Source organism: Nannospalax galili, unplaced genomic scaffold (assembly GCF_000622305.1).
Source record: "Nannospalax galili isolate Female #2095 unplaced genomic scaffold, S.galili_v1.0 scaffold213, whole genome shotgun sequence".
Lineage (NCBI taxonomy): Eukaryota > Metazoa > Chordata > Mammalia > Rodentia > Spalacidae > Nannospalax > Nannospalax galili.
The window spans coordinates 2,978,592-2,996,352 of NW_008335195.1; the positions used below are offsets into that span (position 1 = coordinate 2,978,592).

Here is a 17,761-nt window from a genome sequence, read left to right on the forward strand (position 1 = left end):
ATGTAGACCAGGCTGGCCTCGAACTCACAGAAATTCTGCCTGCCTCTGCCTCCCGAGTGCTGGGATTAAAGGTGTGTGCCACCACGCCTGGCCAAAGTAGAATATATTTTTATGTTTAGACTAGAAGTATCCTACTTGAAGGTAAGAGGAGCCGTCTTTGTCCTTTTGAGTGCACTATACTGAACTAGTCTGTTCTGTACTGTTATTCCTTGTTTAAACTAAAGTTAGGTTGAAGTTTAAGTTTGCATGAGCAACTGAGTACAGCCAAAGACTCATAGCATCTTCCATTTATAAGCAACTTGTTTTCATGAAAGAGCATAATAGTGTTTTCCATGCAGAACCATGGTCTCTCTGTTTTAAATTGAACACTTAGAACCATGAAGTTTAAAATATGAAAGTGAAACTGTTGGTGGCAAAAACACCTGAGAGCAAGCCCATGTCTAAAACAAATCTGCATTGACACCTGTTGTTAAAAATAAACAGTTGCACAACTTGGGTGCACTATATACATGCAGGCAATATACAAATACACATAAAATAAAAATAATAAAAAATTAAAAACAAGGAGCTGGAATGATGGCTCAGTGGTTAAGAACACCTACTGCTCTTCTAGAGGACCCAGGTTTGGTTCCCAGCACCCACATATAACTCCAGTTCCACAGACTCAGATATCTGTGGGCACTGCACACACATGGTACATGCAGGCAAAACAGTCATACACATAAAATAGAAGTAAATCAATAACAACACCCCCCCCTAAAAAAAAATGAAAAGGCAGTTAGATGGCTCAGCAGGTAAAGGCTCTTGCCACCACGTCTGATAACTTGAGTTCAGTCCCTGGAACCTGAATGGTAGAAGGAGAGAACTAACTATCCACATTGTTTTCTGACCTCCACATGTATGCTGTGGTGTGCACATCCATGCACAATAGACAAATAAAATGCCATTGCAAAAAGTTTTTAAAAACCCAAACCTTTAACATAGAAATTGATGTCCACATCCTCTCTAGCAGAGAAGTGTAGCAGTTAACTGTCATTTACTTCCATTGCCACCTCCAGGGTTGGGATCACCTTAAACAGATGATAGAGTCTCCTATTATCACCCTGTAAAACACTTAAAAATCAGCCTTACAATCTGTTGTTTTGAGGGTGAAAACAAAGAGATGGATCTAGACAGGTGGAGAGGTAGATAGCTAGATACAGATGTGTGTATACATATGTATTTTTGCCAACCATTATGTACATGTAAAATAATGAGAATTGATTGATTTGATTAGGAATGGGATGTATAGTGGACCCAGGTTGTCCCAAGAAGCAACTGCAGTGTGTCTTCTCTACCTTTCTCTGACTTGAAGCATGCCTGCTCCTTATCTTATAGTAAAAACTAGCTTCTCTTCAGAAACAAGTTTTGAATTTGACCTAGAATTGGCCTTAAATTCTTACAGTGCATTTTCCTCAACACTTTTTCGTGATAATCATAGACATGGCATATCCCATGGGAAATATAGGGGCCTTCAGAATGTAAGAGCCTTGAAAATGGGCTCAGAAGTCAACGGTAGTGTTTTCTGGAAGGGGTGTGTGTGTGTTATCTATGTTGGTTGGTTGGTTGGTTGGTTGGTTGGTTTTTAAAGTAAAACAAATTGAAGTCTGTTTTGTGTTCCTTTTCTAGGGTCATCTCTCTGAAGGATTGGTTACTAAATGGTACAGATCTCCACGCCTTTTACTTTCTCCTAATAATTATACTAAAGCCATTGACATGTGGGCTGCAGGCTGCATCTTTGCTGAAATGCTGACTGGTAAAACCCTCTTTGCAGGTTAGTATTATATAGAAAAATGGTGTCACCTATGGAGGAAGATTCTATAATATTTAAAATTATTATAGTCTGAGATATTCAAATGAAATGATAAAATGTGTTCATATTCAAAATTGTGAAAGCCTACATACTCATTAAATTGTACATAAGTTTAACCAGAACTCTAGTGTTCTTTTATAGACGCCATCTTATTTTCTAAATTTCATGTTTGGTGGATCTGTATTTGTTGGTAATCTGTGTTAAGTAATACCTGAGCTGCATTAGTCATTTTCTAGTAAAGTTTTTTAGTTGTCAAAAATCCATTAAATTTCTGCTGGCTCCTTCTGGATTGCTTCTTTGTTGAATTGCTGAGCTGTGTTCACAGTGTGGAGGCTTATATCCCCCCAAAAGCAAAGAAGCCAATTTTTCTTTCAAGAAGAAATATTGATGGTGCTGTAGAGGCAGCTTAGTGGTTAAGAGCACTTCCTGCTTTTACAGAGGACCCAGGTCCAGTTCCTAGCACCCACATGATGAATCATGGCAATCTGTAACTCCAGTTCCAGGAGATCTGATGCCCTTTTCTGGCCTCCATCGGCACTGCACACATGTGGTACACATAACATGCAGGCATGGCACACACAGAATAAAAAAATAAACATATTAAAAAGTATTGATGCATAATTCACATACCATGCAGTTCACTCATTTAAGGTACATCATTAATCTGCAGATGTGGCTCAGTGGTAGAGTGCCTCCCTAGCAGGCATGAAGTCCTTGATTCAAACCCCAACATTGCAAAATAATATATTTCAGTATATTGTAGTATATTTACAAAATTACATAACCACTACCATTTGATTTTAGAATGTTTTAATTCTTTCCGAAGTCACCTGACCATTAGTAGTTATTTTCATCCACAGCTCTTGCTCTTGCATCCACTGATCCCACTGACTCTCTCTCTCTCTTGCTCTCTCTCTCTCTCTCTCTCTCTCTCTCTCTCTCTCTGTGTGTGTGTGTGTGTGTTGGACTTTTGTGACAGGCTGCTTTCTGGTGGAGACATTTGGAAGTTATGTTGTAGTGTGCTAGTGCTTCCTTTTTCATGCCAAATGATGTTCCACTGTGTGAACACGCCCATTTTGCTTTTCCATATATCAGTTGATGTACATTTGGGTTTTACTTTTTGACCTTTCTGAATAATGCTTCTATGGTTTGTATGCAACATTTTGTATGTGTTTTCAGTTCTCCTGGATCCAGTACTCCTGATTTCAGTACTCCTGGATCCAGGAGTAGAATAGTGTGACAACACATTGTAACTTTTAACTTTTTGAAAAATAGGCGTTTTCCTACACCAGCTCTGCTGTTGTACCCTCCCGGTCAGCTGAACTTGGGAGAGCTCCATTTTCTCCACATACTCACCAGTGCTTACTGAAAAGGTGGTGTGTCTTCCTTGAGTATAGCCACCCTGGAAGTATGAGAAACATGAAAACACCTCAATGTGCTTATTGGCCATTTTTGTTTGTTTAGGATCTCACATTGTAGCTCAGGTTGGCCTTGAACTCATGGGGCAAATCCTCTTGCCTCAGCATCCTAGGTGCTAGAATTAAAAGTGAGAGCCACCATGTCCAGCCTCTTACTGGCCTTTTTGTGTGTCTTTGTAGAATATTCAGATCCTTCGTTCACTTTTAATTGGATTGTCTTCTTAGGTATAAGAATTCTTTTTTTTGTCTTTTTGCAGCAGGGTCTCCCTCCAGCCCCAGCTGTCCTGAAGATTTTTTTTTTTTTGGAGACAGGGTCTCCCTTATAGCCCCAGCTGGCCTAGAAAAGAGGTCTGCCTGCCTCTGCTTCCCGAGTGCTGGGATTAAAGGCGTGCACTACCATACCTGGCAGTCTTTTTAAAAAATTATTTTTATTTGTACAAGTGTACAGGTGTTTTGATTGCTAGTACATTTAGTTTTTGTTTGTTGGTGTGTGTCTAGTACCCATGAAGTCCAGAAGAAGGCAACAGAGCTGCCAGGTGGGTGCTGGGAATTGAGCCCTGGTTCTCTGGAAGAACAAGTGCTCTTAACCTCTGAGTCACCTCTCCAGTCAGCAGCCCCTTTACAACCTTTTCTTTTCTCTGGGCCTTTTCCTATCTTCCCCATCTCCTTCATCCTCAGCAGTTCAGTGAGGTCTGCCTTTGTCATACCTTTTTTTCTGTGTTTGAGACGAGGTGTCATATAGCCAAGGCTGGTCTTGAATGCCCGATCTTTCTGCCTCTACTTCCCAACTACTGGAATTGGGCATGCACTACCATCAGCTTGGTAGATGTGCTCTTAAGTGTACTGGGGATATTTGAAACATTGGAACCTGCTGCTTAATGAGTTCCTTAAAACCGTTTTCCTGCTGTAGACATTAAAATGTATATAAGACAGCTTTTGTTTCGTTTATTGCCAGCTAAGCATGTTGAGGATTGTGCTTATCTATATTGTTTGGTGTCTTTTGCTTTCACTTAGGTGCACATGAACTTGAACAGATGCAGCTGATTTTAGAATCAATTCCTGTTGTGCATGAGGAAGATCGTCAGGAGCTTCTCAGCGTAATTCCAGTTTACATTAGAAACGACATGACTGAGCCACACAAGCCGCTAACCCAGCTGCTTCCAGGAGTCAGTCGAGAAGGTATGACTATCATACTGGCATGTTGAAGTGTGTGGTTTCCTCTAGTCTGTAGACACTTGAGGTGGACCCAGTCTTTAGCTCTTACTTACCACCTTTTGTCCTGGCTTTTAGGCCTAGAATCAGGTTACTTTGCTTTTTAGAACAGTTTTCAGTGTTTAGAAAGTGTGTCTCTCTTCCTTGGTTCTAATCCCATTTTCCAGTTACCCTCCTGATTACCTGCTGTGGCGTAAGCACACTGAATCATTGATTCTTGCCAAGCTATGTTAGAGTTTGTAAAAGTTAGATGATAAGCAGGTTTACATGATTAACATTTTTTATTAAGATAATTTTTATTTTATATACAGCGTATGTGTATATCAAAGTCTGAATTACACAGTGTTATAGGACGGAGTTTGTAAAAAATCACCAACACCACTTTAAAAAAAGTAGCAGGGTAAATTTTAATTTTTGACTGGCCGGGCTGTCCATCTCGGGAGTAGAAGCAGCCCTGATGATTGTCAGGTCAGAGTTTTTATAGGATTACAGAAATATTATTCAAACAGGACACTTGTGAACCAATCAGTTTCGTACAACATAGCAGAATTTTGACTCTTTTAATCAACAACCAGTCATTATACAGACAAGTGATACAGTCATATAACTTGGCAATCAACTTTGTAATTTTAAAATTAGTCAGCTCCCTAGCCATAACAAGTATAGTAAGAAAGCTGGAATCAGCAGTTACCGGGTGGTCATACAATAACATGATAACAAGGGTGGTCTTATGCTCAGTGTCAAAGTGACCCAAAATAGCAAGTGGATTACAGAAGCGAAAACAAGCAGTTTAGCCAGGTGTAAAATGTCTGGAATTAGCACATTCCATGGTTCATGGCTAGGACAGTTTTCCAAGACCCAAGGTTGCCCCCCTTTTCCTTTTGGTGTGGAGCAAAGTTGCTGCTAAAATGGCTCTGAACAAAATGGAGTAACTTAGGTAAGTTTGCTGAGCCAATTCACACAGTTACCTCAATCAAAAATGTTAGGGGGATGTAACTCAGTGATAGAGAGCTTGGCTAACATGCACAAGGCCCTGGGCTCAGCCTTTGTCACTGGAAAAAGTTTCCTGAGCATCTTAAACTTTCTCCTGGTGGGATGTGGTGGTGCACACCTTTAATTGCAGCACTTGAGAGGCAGAGGCAGGCAGATCTCCATGAGTTCTAGGCTACATAGTGAGACTCTGCCTCAAAAACAACTGAAACCCCCAAAATACTTTCTCCTTAATTAGATGTCCATTCATTCATATTACCCACTCGTGGCATTGTGTGTCGTTCAAGCTCCTGCATCTCAGTATGTAAGTAGCAAGTATTGTGAAGATAGGTGCTGTCTGTGTTCTCCTGTGTGCCTCAAGAATCTAATTTCAGCAGGTTTCCTTTTCAATAGATTTAACTTCCCAGCCAAGCAGCCTGTCTTCACATTGAACTCTGGCCTAGCTGTCTTGTTCCCAGCCTCCTCATGACATCCCTGTCCATAACTGAACGACACAAAACATTTAGCTATGCTGGACCACCTGTGGGAGCTCCTTTAAAATGCATTGTTAAGTGAGACCTGGGAGGTGGGTGAGACAAAGCGAGGCATATACTTAAAACCATATAGGTGTGAAACTGCTTCCGAATAAAATGACCTGGATCTGCCTGGGTGCCATTGTCAGTATTGCTATCCCAGCCCTTGCATCTCCTTTTCCCACCTTTCATTAAGGGTGGAGACTAGTTTAGCTTTGACTTAGCTGCATGTTTAGCTGATGCGTTAAGTTGACAATTGAGCAAAGGTCTTGGCATTCATCTGTGGCAAACTGTTCAAATGCAAGTGCAGTGCAGAGTGGGTAAACTTGAGACTAGACATTTATTATATCCTGTGTTCCACCCTAGCCTCTTCTTGATTAACCAGAAGTTAATGGGGACTTGATAAAAGTCATATGTGTTCTCTCCCCGTGCTGTGGTTATGGTCTTCAGAAGACAAACCAGGATGAAGTAGGCATGAATGAACACACAGGAGTCCTAAAACCCTCCTCTGGTTCCCATCTATAGAGGAATACCTTCCTCCAAACTTTCTCTTACCCCCACCCCCTGCAGTTTTTTGTATTTCTACCCATCAGCACATGGATACAGAGCAGGCACAGTGGCTTCCTCTAGAGCAGTGCCTTCCAGTAGAACTTTCTACATTCAAGTGTGAGCTGGAATTAAAACCTATTAGGTTGAATGCTATGAAATTGCTGCTGTTTCACCATTTTTTACTGATAAAAATGGCAAGTTAATATAGTTCAACATGATGTGTACCTTTATAACTGGCCATAGTAAGAATTAGAGTACTTTTCATCTTTTCTATGTTGGTGGGAGAAATGTCTTCCTTTTAATCTATGTAGTTGTGGTGACACAAAGCTTTTTTTAATCCTAGCCCTTGGAAGGCAGAGACCGACTGATCTGGCCAGCCTGGTCTCTATATAATGAGTTCTAGGCCAGCTGGGGCTACATAGTGAGACCTGTCTGACCAAAAAAAAAAAAAAAAAAGCTTTCCAATTTCTCAAGCAGAGTCAGCTTACCTTTTAACAGTGTGGTCCATCTTTTCCTACATGAATTGGTTAATATGATGCTGGGTTTCTGTTCTGTATTAAGAAGTGGTAAAGTAGACACATTTTTATAAATAGACCAACATTCCCAGTTTTTCCAGGTGAGCAGCTATTTGTAAATACCTCTTCTTTCCCCTCAGCACTGGATTTCCTGGAACAGATTCTGACGTTCAGCCCCATGGACCGGCTGACAGCAGAGGAAGCGCTCTCCCATCCTTACATGAGCATCTATTCTTTTCCAACGGATGAGCCAATTTCAAGCCATCCTTTCCACATTGAAGATGAAGTTGATGATATTTTGCTTATGGATGAAACTCATAGTCACATTTATAACTGGGAAAGGTAAATTGACCCTAACTAAAAAAGCATTATTAATTGAATTTTCAGTGAGCCATAGTGCCGTGTGCTTTTTAATTTTATATAAGTCTTAACATTTTAATGATGCCTTCAGTTTTCTTTCAAGTTGCTATCTTTAAATAGCTTTTATGTTAAGTATAACAGTAGTTACTGGCAAGGCAAATTAGAAAAATGATGATTTAATTAGTTATTAAAGCATGCTGATTAAAATTATAAGATTTAAATGTGAAGGTTTAAAAGTTGGAAATCTGAACAATTTTAAACTTTTGGTTTTATGAAAGTCATATTTTTAAAGTGGTTTTGTTTTGTTCTGTTTTTAAACACACCTAATCTTTTCTTTCACACTGGTGATAAAGGCTAGGGCTTTGTGCTGACATGTACTTTGCCCCTGAGCCCAAGACTCAGTCTTACCCAATAAGGTTTCTCAGTGTCCTTGATGCTTACTACAAGTAACTATATGCTTTAATAGAAAGTATCTTTGATTCCTTGCATATGTAATAATTGAACTTGCTTTCCTAATAACATAAAGTAACTGGGGTGTTTACAGTAGGTTCCATAAAAGGGCCTTGTCTGGTCTGAGCACCAAGTAGACCTATCACAGACACTAAAGTAAGGTGCTTCTTCATTGGCCTCTTTTTGGGATTTTTCTGGGGAAGTTTAGATAAATTCCGCTTCAAACTTGGGTGCTCACCTGCCATAGTGCATCGGTAGCAACGTCCTGGGGCTCCCAGGAGGGTTGATGTGTAGCTAGGATGGAGAATCACAAATAGGATTTAAGATTCCATGTATTTCATGTTTAAAATACCTGCCTGTGATCCTAGCCCTCAGGAGTCTGGAGGGGTTGAGGCCACCCTGGCTACGCAGCAATACCATAACTCAGCCTGCATGCTTCTAAGCCACACAAAATAGTTAAAGTAGTATGTTTCCTTCTCCTGAAATGTGGAGGTATTTGATGCTTACACCCATGCTGGCCACCTGCTTTTTCTCTGAGAATCTGCTTCTACCTCCTGAGTATAGTTCTCATGTATACTTGAATCCTGCCATTGTGTGAGGCTACTACTATTGCTTAAGTCGTCATAGCTCCTTGGGTTCCTCCTTCTCGTTCCCCAATCATTTTCCTATGTCTGTGGTGTCAGTAAGCAGATGACATATTCAGCTGCACATAAACATGGAGACTCTTCTTTTCTGTCATGGTGCTGGATTCTAGTAGACCTTCCCCATTATTGGTCTTATTACCAGTGGTGTCAAAATTTGTAAAATATCTGATTGCAATTAGAGATGTGCAGCTTGTGAAACTGGTGATTGAACTACAGATCTTCTAGCCACCTAGATAATTACCTGTAGTTGAGTGGAAATGGATGAACAACAGGATTGAGAGCAAAAGAAGTGAGAAGTGGTAATTTATCTTGTTTAAGAATGGAGGATAGAGTTCCTAATGAAATTCAGTGTTCTCTGGCACTGTCCAATTGCTGCCTCTGGTGCTTTAAATAGTTGCAAAGCTTTCAGGTAGAGATTATACATTCTGGTGGGAAGGGTAGTTCACATGACCCATCACAGAGCCCTGCACTGCACTTTCACTTAGAAGGCACTCAGATTAGGGTGTGGCAGCATACATCTTTAATGTAGCACTCCGGACGCTGAGGCAGGAGGATCACAAGACCCAGGTCAGCCTGGGTAAAAGTGAGACCCTCCCTCAAAACTAAGCCAATCAAAAAACATTTTCACAGAAAGGACTCTGAGTTGGAAATCACCCACATGGAGTAACACTACTGTGTTTTCTTCAGGTATCATGACTGTCAGTTTTCAGAGCATGATTGGCCGATTCATAACAACTTTGATATCGATGAAGTTCAGCTTGACCCAAGAGCTCTGTCTGATGTCACTGATGAAGAAGAAGTTCAAGTTGATCCTCGAAAATACTTGGATGGAGACCGAGAAAAATATCTGGAGGATCCCGCTTTTGATACTAATTACTCTACTGAGCCTTGCTGGCAGTACCCAGATCACCATGAAAACAAATACTGTGATCTGGAGTGTAGCCACACCTGTAACTACAAGACGAGGTCACCATCGTATTTAGATAACTTGGTTTGGAGAGAGAGTGAGGTTAACCATTACTATGAGCCCAAACTTATTATAGATCTTTCCAATTGGAAAGAACAAAGCAAAGAAAAATCTGATAAGAAAGGCAAGTCAAAGTGTGAGAGGAATGGATTGGTCAAAGCACAGATAGCACTGGAGGAGGCATCCCAGCAACTGGCCGAAAAGGAAAGAGAGAAGGGCCAGGGGTTTGACTTTGATTCCTTCATTGCAGGAACTATTCAGCTTAGTTCTCAGCATGAGCCTACTGATGTTGTAGATAAGTTAAATGACTTGAATAGCTCAGTGTCCCAGCTAGAATTAAAAAGTTTGATATCAAAGTCAGTTAGCCGAGAGAAGCAGGAGAAGGGGATGGCCAACCTGGCACAGTTGGAAGCCTTGTACCAGTCCTCGTGGGATAGCCAGTTTGTGAGTGGTGGGGAGGAGTGCTTCCTCATCAGTCAGTTTTGCTGTGAGGTCAGGAAGGATGAACACGTGGAGAAGGAGAACACTTACACCAGCTACTTGGACAAGTTCTTTAGCAGGAAGGAAGACTCCGAAATGCTAGAAACTGAGCCAGTGGAGGATGGGAAGCGTGGGGAGAGGGGGCACGAGGCAGGGCTTCTGAACAGCGGTGGGGAGTTCCTCCTCAACAAGCAGCTAGAGTCCATCAGCATCCCACAATTCAACAGTCCAGTGGGGTCCCCTCTCAAGTCCATCCAGGCCACATTAACACCTTCCACTATGAAATCTTCCCCTCAAATTCCTCACAAAACATACAGCAGCATTCTGAAACATCTGAACTAAAACACTCAGCAGACATTTCTCTTTGTATTCTTCATGAAATGTGTTTTGTCTTTTTTTTATCACTAGTGTTTAAGTCATTTTTTACTTGAATCAGAAGGTGTCATTTAGCAAGGATTTTTATTCTTGGTTTGTAAAATCCAGATTTTTTTTTCTACATGTGAGATAGTTTTCATTTTAAGTGGCATGTCGTTTGCACACACAGAATTGAACAAAACGATGCAATGCAGGAGGAGACAGATGCACTAAGACAAGTAAACATTCTCAGAACAGCGGCCTGCTTTCCAGGAAACAAAACCTTGCCTTGAAACTTACACAGTGAGACTGTACATAATTGCATGGAAATATCTATTTTTTTCCTGAGACATTTTTCATTCATTAGTATTTTCAAGTTTTTCATACTGTACACATTTCTTAAGACACATGATACCAGCAGCAACTGAAAACGAATGCCGAATTTGGTACACATGTGTTATCTACCTCAAGGTAACAAAAGTATGTGGCAAGACATCAAACCACCTGTAGTGCTTCACGGTGTACACTTCTGTGTAGCCATCGTTTATCATAGTAAACTCCTCTTAAGACTCGTTCATCATTTATACATGTTCTGGTATTCATTCTTTACAGTGAGGTGTTAATACATCATATCTTATTTATTTTAGCAAATCAATATATTTTCTGTATTTAATTATAAAATTAACTTAGTTTTAAAGGTTTATTTGCACCTGCCCTAGTTTTTCCATTTGGCACTATGGTTTGCTGCCTGTCAAGCTGATCGCATAGCGTCAGCTTACTCTGAGGCTGTCCACGTGCGTTAAGTGTTCATTTTAAGTAAAGTGCTCACTGTGTATAGGAATTTGTATTTTGGAGGTGCTTGATCTATCTACAAAGAAAATTAGGAATTTATTATAAATGCTCCTAGAAGTCTTAATTGTGTTTATTTTTTAAAAACATGTAATGTTAGACTTGTGTGCATGGAAGTAATTAAGGTACATCATTATTGTAGTTTAAAAGTTGTACATGATAAGATTTTTTTTTCCCATTTTTACTGTATGTTTTTATTGAATGATCTATTCCCATCCCCAGGCAAGCATGAATAAAATTAGGTTAAATGTAGTGTGTGGCCTCCCTGTCTCTTAGAGTTTGTTTCTTCTGTTTTATTTTGCTGAATACTGTCTGTATCTTTGGTTATTCTATTTGAACAAAAAGGACAAATAAAAGATGGCCAGCAGGCATGACTCCATTTCACTCTTTAGCTAAAAGGAAAGTTACTGCTAAAATCTTTCCCTTTTCAGCATCTTTGAGTCGCATCTGGAAACCAGGTGTGTCCAACCCAAGCACATGCATCCATCCCATGATAGCTATGAACTCAGCCCAACTTTTTTTTTAAATTTTATTATTTTATGTGTATGAATGTATTTCCTACATGTATGTGAGTGTACCCGTGTCTTGCAGTGCCGCAGAGGTCAGAAGAGGGCTTTGGATTCCCCTGGAACTGGCGTTATAGACAGTTCGTAGCTGCCACGTGGGTGCTGGGAATCGAACCCAGGTCCTTTACAAGAGCAGTCATTGCTCTTAACTGCTGAGCTATCTCTCCAGCTCCTCAGCCCAACTTCTGTAGGCAGTATCTTGTTGCAGTGTCAAAAGCTTAGAAGCCCCTGCCCCCACTGTAAATGTTCTTTTAAAAGGTAGGGGGTGAGGGGTGATTTGGCTGCACACAAATCTTTTGTTGATGTACTTTTGCACATTAAAATGGGGTAAGACTCCACTTTATATATTAGTAGCTTTGAGCTATGCGGAGAAACCTGTGTTTCTTCACAATAGATCAACTTTCCTGTGCTTGAGAACTATCCTAGAAGGTAGGTGTGGTGATATACACTTGAAGACTCATTGTTGAGGAGGCTCAGGAGCAGAAGGCCAGTCTTGGCTGCATGGTGAGTTTAAGGCCAACCTGGAGTACATGAGAACAGGTCTGTAATAAGTACAATACTGTCATCTGAGGGAAGCCAAGGTCTCCCTGGGAAACTTGATTCTGAGCATAATATACTTTTACTACTGTGACATTAGCAGGCTCAGTAGTGGTTTGGCTATAGTTAATTTCATTGACCTTTTAACGCCATCAGAGGAAGAGGATAGGCTAAGTACTTGAAGCTATATAAGAAACATGCTTGCTTTATGGGGACACAGGCTGTGTATTTGTGCATTTTGTTTATGAAATGGGCTCAAGTAGCCTCAGCTGTCCTTGAGCTGCTGAAGTTCCACCTCCCAAGTACTGGATTATAGGCATGCATCACCAGGCCTGTTTCATATGGTGCTGGGTTACTGAACCCAGGACATAAGCATATTAACACAAACTACATTTCCAACCCCAGTCCTTGTATTTAAAATGAGTCTTGTAATGCCAGGCAAGGGTAGAGCTTACCCATGATCCCAGCATGTGGGCAGCAGAGGCAGGAGGATTGCTCCAAGTTCAAAGCCAGCCCAGTCTGTACAGTGACTTCTAGACCCGTTAGGATTGCATGGTGAGAGGGTCTCAAAAAACATGCAAGTCTGATAGCATATTATTCAATTTTTAAAAGGCCCATTCAGTCACATTTAATTAGGATTTTTCTTTTTTTTTTTTTTTTTTCGGTCTTTTTGAGACAAGGTCTCCCTGTAGCTCCAGCTGGCCTGGATTTTTAATTCATTTATATTTACTGGGTTTTGTGTGTCTTACACTTTGTCCACTTCCCTCTTCCCTGTGTTCCATTGACTGACTTTTGGGGTCTTTGCAGTTACCTTGGGAGTACATAAAACATCAATGGCTATATTTTGTTTTAAATTGATAGCAACTTCAGCCACATAGAGAAACTACTACTTTACTCCCTCCTTGTACCAAAGACAGCTTTGACCTTTTCATTTGAGTCAGGGTCTCACTTTATAGCCCTGCTGGTCTTGAACTTGTCCTCCTACATCAGCCTCCTGACTGCTGGAGTTACAGGTAGGTGCTACCACACCAGCCTACAGATTGTTAGTGGATATGAAATATTAAAACATGCAGTTTGGGGGCTGGAGTGCAGTTAAGAGCACTTACTACTCTTGCACAGGATCTGGGTTTGGTTCCCAGCACCCATATCTGGTGGTTCACAACTGCCCGTAACTAGAGGGTATTCCCTTTTCCTGGCCTCTGCAGGCACCACACTTAGGTGCCACATCTACATATACTCAGGCATACATACACATAAATCTTAAAGATGGTTGTAAAGGGTTGGAGAGATGGCACTGGCTGCTCTTGCAAAGGACCTGGATTCAGTTCCTAGCACCCATATGGCAGCTAACAACTGTCTCTAACTCCAGTTCTAGAGAATCTGATGCCTCTCAGGTTTCTTCGGGTGTTGCACACATAGGTGTACTTAACACGCAGGCAGAAAATTCATATACGCAATTTTTTAATGGTTATAAAGTTCACATTTTTTAATCTTCAATTCTGTAACAATTCTATTACCATATACTGGGTTCTATATAGTTATCTTTGTCAAGTTCTTTATATTTCCTATGTTTTCATGTTGCTGTATAGTCTGTTTCTACTTGGACTCTATATATAATTTTGTAGACTTTTTAAAAAATGGTACTGAGAAACCCTGAACCTCACACCTGCTAGACAGGCACTCTTTGCAAGTTACAAACAGGCCCAGTGTGCCACAAGATATTAAGGTGATACAACTCAGACAACATGACATCTACAGTCATTTTCTACATGATGGTGTTTCTGTCAGTGGTATAGAACATGTTCTTGACATTGGTCCTCCAAGTCTATAATGGAGCTGAAAAGTTCCCCTAGTGACTTCTTAGCCATCCAAACAACATGATGCAACCTGATGTCTTCAGGCAGCATTCATATAAATCACCCAGCTATGCAGATTCTTGGAACACTTGCTGTCATTAAGCAAGGAGTAATGGGTAATTTACACTGAGGCCTGCTGTGAAAGCATTGTGAATCAAATGGTTTCTTTAAAAAAAAAAAAAAAAACCGCAAAAAACTAGGGCTAGAGAGATGGCTCAGCAGTTAAGAATACTGGTTGTTCTTGCAGAAGACAGTTTTGAATCCCAGCACCCACGTGGCAGCCAACAACTGTCCATAACTCCAGTCCCAGGGATCCGACAGCCTCTTCTAACCTCTGCAGGTATTGCATGACACGGGTGCACTTACATACATGTAGGCAATACATGCATACACACAAAATAAAAATAAAAAAAACAACTAAAAAGTGATTTCACTTAAAAGCTTGTATATTACTATTCCTTAACAAACTGGTGCTTTATTTATACAGACTATGCATGCATTATACAGAGCACATTTGATTCCAATCATCAAGTAGACTGAACTGTTCATGTCATTTTAACCTTTTCAGTTCTGTAGCCCAGGCTGACTTTAAACTCAAAATCCTCCTTCATCTCCTGAGTGCTGGGATTATAGGTATGTACTGTCACACCCAGCTCATCCTTTTTAACTAGGAGATACAAAATTCCTGGGCCTGACAGTACAGTCAGCCTGGGGCATCCGAACAGGACAAGGTGTTCAGTTATGCTAGCATTATGAGTACAGGGATCAGCGTCACAGGATATGTTCACAGGTCAGGCTTGGGCTGGACACACTAATCCACCTTTTAAACAGAACTTTTGTGTTCTGCCCACTAGTACTTACTGATTGATAAAAGAAGGAAAAGTCTTGGAAGCCTATAGGTGTTTAACCCTTGAACAGGCAGGTCAGTAAACTCACCAAGCTCTTTCCTCATAAGGCCTGGGACAATCTTAAATAAGTTAGGGGAGAGAGGCTTTGGCTATTTTTCCTGTATCTGGTCTGTAACAGATTACTTGTAGGAGATGGGATTTTATCATCCACCTTGGAGCACTGTCTCCCTTGCAGTGCAGAGGCCTGCTATGATGCGTACTGGTGCCACAGACCTTGCCAAGCAGACACGTCCTTGTCCAAAGTGGTCAGCACCTGCAGGGTCTTGCTTCTCTTGCTGCTGCAGGCCCAGTGACGGGGTTCTGGTCCTAGTTCTGAGAGGTTCCACCTGCTCTTCCAGTTTAAACTCCATTCCAAGCCTCTTTCTTCATGTCCAACTTAAACCACAGACAGGCTTGTGTCTGTATAGTTAAGACACTCCTATCTGTGCTTCTTGCTCCTGTGTCTTTCCTCATGAATGTGTCAGCTAACCAGCTGCATCTGGAATGGACTGGGCACTGTTGTGTGGTGCTTAAGCAAGCATGCTTCAGAGTCAGTCCAACCTAAGCCTCAAGCTTCGTTCTGCTGCCTACAGCCCTGTACAGGTTCTTGACCCTCTTGGTTTTCCTTATTTGGCTTTGTGGTTTTGTGTGTATGAGTGTATTGCCTGCATGTAAGTGCACCAGTGTTGTGCAATGCCTGCAGAGGTCAGAAGAAGGCATCAGATTCCCCTGGAACTGGAGTTAAGGACAGTTGTGAGCTGCCATGTGGGCATTGGGAATCGAACCCCGGTCCACTGCAAGAGCAGCCAGTGCTCTTAATCGCTGAGCCACCTCTCTAGCCTGGTTTTTAATATTTGTGAAACAGGGTCATTGATACATGAGTCACAGGGTTATTGTAAGAATTAAATGAGGTACTACATATAAAGCCTTTTTAGCATGATACCTGGTTCTTAATAAGATTTTATTGCACGTGTCCTATTTGAATTATTGTCCATTTGTTACTGGAGTTATAAAGGTCAGCCTAGGTCCTGACAGCCTCCTAACATACTAGGCTAAGCCATCAAACTTCAATAATTCTAATGCAGGGATAGATTAACTGTGAAAAGCAGAAGAGGGACACATCAGGAAGATGAGCAAATCAAGTCCAGTGACCACCCCCCACAAAGTTCATCTTCAGGGTCCTAACATGAGGTTCTGGTTTAGATGTGGAACCAGTGGTATGTATAACTAAACAGTCCCAGTGAAGGTGTGGTCCCTCCATCACCACTGCCTGGGCTCCAGTTTCTCCTGCAAGGTGGTCTGATGAACTATAAATCTGTTTCCAGGAGACAAACTTCCCTTCTGGCTGGTACCAGGCTTACTTGTCCTGGCATGAGACTCTGGAAAATTCTAATTCTGGGTGGGGGGATTCCATTGTTTCAATAGTCTGATAGCCAAAGAGAGGGGCACAAATGTCTGTTAAGAGTATCTTCATCCTGTGAGGACTGTTAAACATTCTTCCCCGATTAGACTGAAACAGGAACACTGACCTTGACTTTGGCTGTCAGTGTGTCAGTGCTTTGTGCTGCATAGACACTTTGATCTACAGATAGCTTTCTGCTGTGGCCCCTGGCTCACTGTTCATCCTTTCTCACCAACCCAGACTCTGGCTTGAACCAGCAGCCCTTAGATCCTGAAAGACAAGCCTGATTCACACCTACCTTCCAAGGCTTGCCATGAGCAGTTGGTTTTGTACTCTACCCTAAATAAGCACCTTCAACAGGAAGTCAAAAGCTCTGGGGTCTGGTGCGGAAGCCTCCCTCCCTTTAGGACCCCATCTGCTACCTATAATGCGGTGCTAAGAACGCTCCTGATAAGTAGAAGGGGTAAAAAGCCCTGGATAAATGATTTCCTTTTCTGAAAACCCTTGACTTGTCCACCAGTGGCTCCTGTGGCACTATCCAGAATCTAATTGCTTCTCACCGTCTCCCCAGCTTCGGTTGCTACAAGATCCATTCCACCATTAGGGACTTCTTGGGCTGGGGCGGGGGCCTCCTAACAGGGTTTCCTGCTACCGCCTTGACCTAGTCTCTTCTCAATACAACAGTCAGCTCGAGTCCTTTATTTTTATCATTTATTTGTTTTTAAAACTTTTTTGATTTATTTTAAATTATGTGTGTATGTGAGATATGTGTAGGTGGGGTGTGTGTGAGTGTAGGTGCCTGCAAAGGCCGGAGGTGGTCGGATCCTCTAGGAGCTAGACTTAACAGGCGTTTATGAGCCACCTAATGTGGTAGCGTTAGGTCCTCTGGAAGAACAGTACATGGTCTTAGCCGCTGAGCCATTTCTCCAGTCCTGGTTTTGTTTTTTTTTTGAGAAGTGACCTCACTGTTTAGCCTAGGCTGACCTAAAAGTTAAAGAAATGCTCCTGTTTCTGCCTCCCAAGTGCTAGGATTGTAAGTATGAGCTACCACACCCAGTCTGATTGATCCTTTATTTTTTTACATTTATTTTTAAAAATGTTTATTCTTTATGTGTATGTGTCCATGTCTAGCTCCCCCACGGGGAAGAGAGAGGATGTATTCCAGTGTGTCTAAGAAGGCCAGAAGAAGGGATCAGAGCCCCTGGAACTGGAATTGCGGGTGGTTGTGAGCTACTGGATGTGGGGGCTGGGAATCAAACTGATTCTCTGCAAGAGCCCGATTCACTTTTAAGTGTGGAGCCATCCCTCCAGCCCACAGATTGATCCTTTAAAGCCAGTCAGACCATGTCCTTCTTTGAGCT

General features: G+C 41.6%; 1 protein-coding gene across 4 annotated transcripts in view; it reads left to right on the forward strand.

Moving 5' to 3' along the window:
* Mapk6 (mitogen-activated protein kinase 6) overlaps positions 1-11,519 on the forward strand; it is a 47,559-nt gene extending 36,040 nt beyond the window's left edge. For all 4 annotated transcript variants that reach the window (XM_029561939.1, XM_008829768.2, XM_029561940.1 and 1 more), the window contains 4 exons: positions 1,669-1,813; positions 4,285-4,449; positions 7,189-7,390; positions 9,190-11,519. In XM_029561939.1, coding sequence (XP_029417799.1) covers positions 1,669-1,813; positions 4,285-4,449; positions 7,189-7,390; positions 9,190-10,291 — 1,614 coding nt within the window. In that variant the 3' untranslated portion in view covers positions 10,292-11,519. The remainder of the gene's footprint in view (positions 1-1,668; positions 1,814-4,284; positions 4,450-7,188; positions 7,391-9,189) is intronic.
* The last annotated feature ends 6,242 nt before the right edge of the window (positions 11,520-17,761 follow it).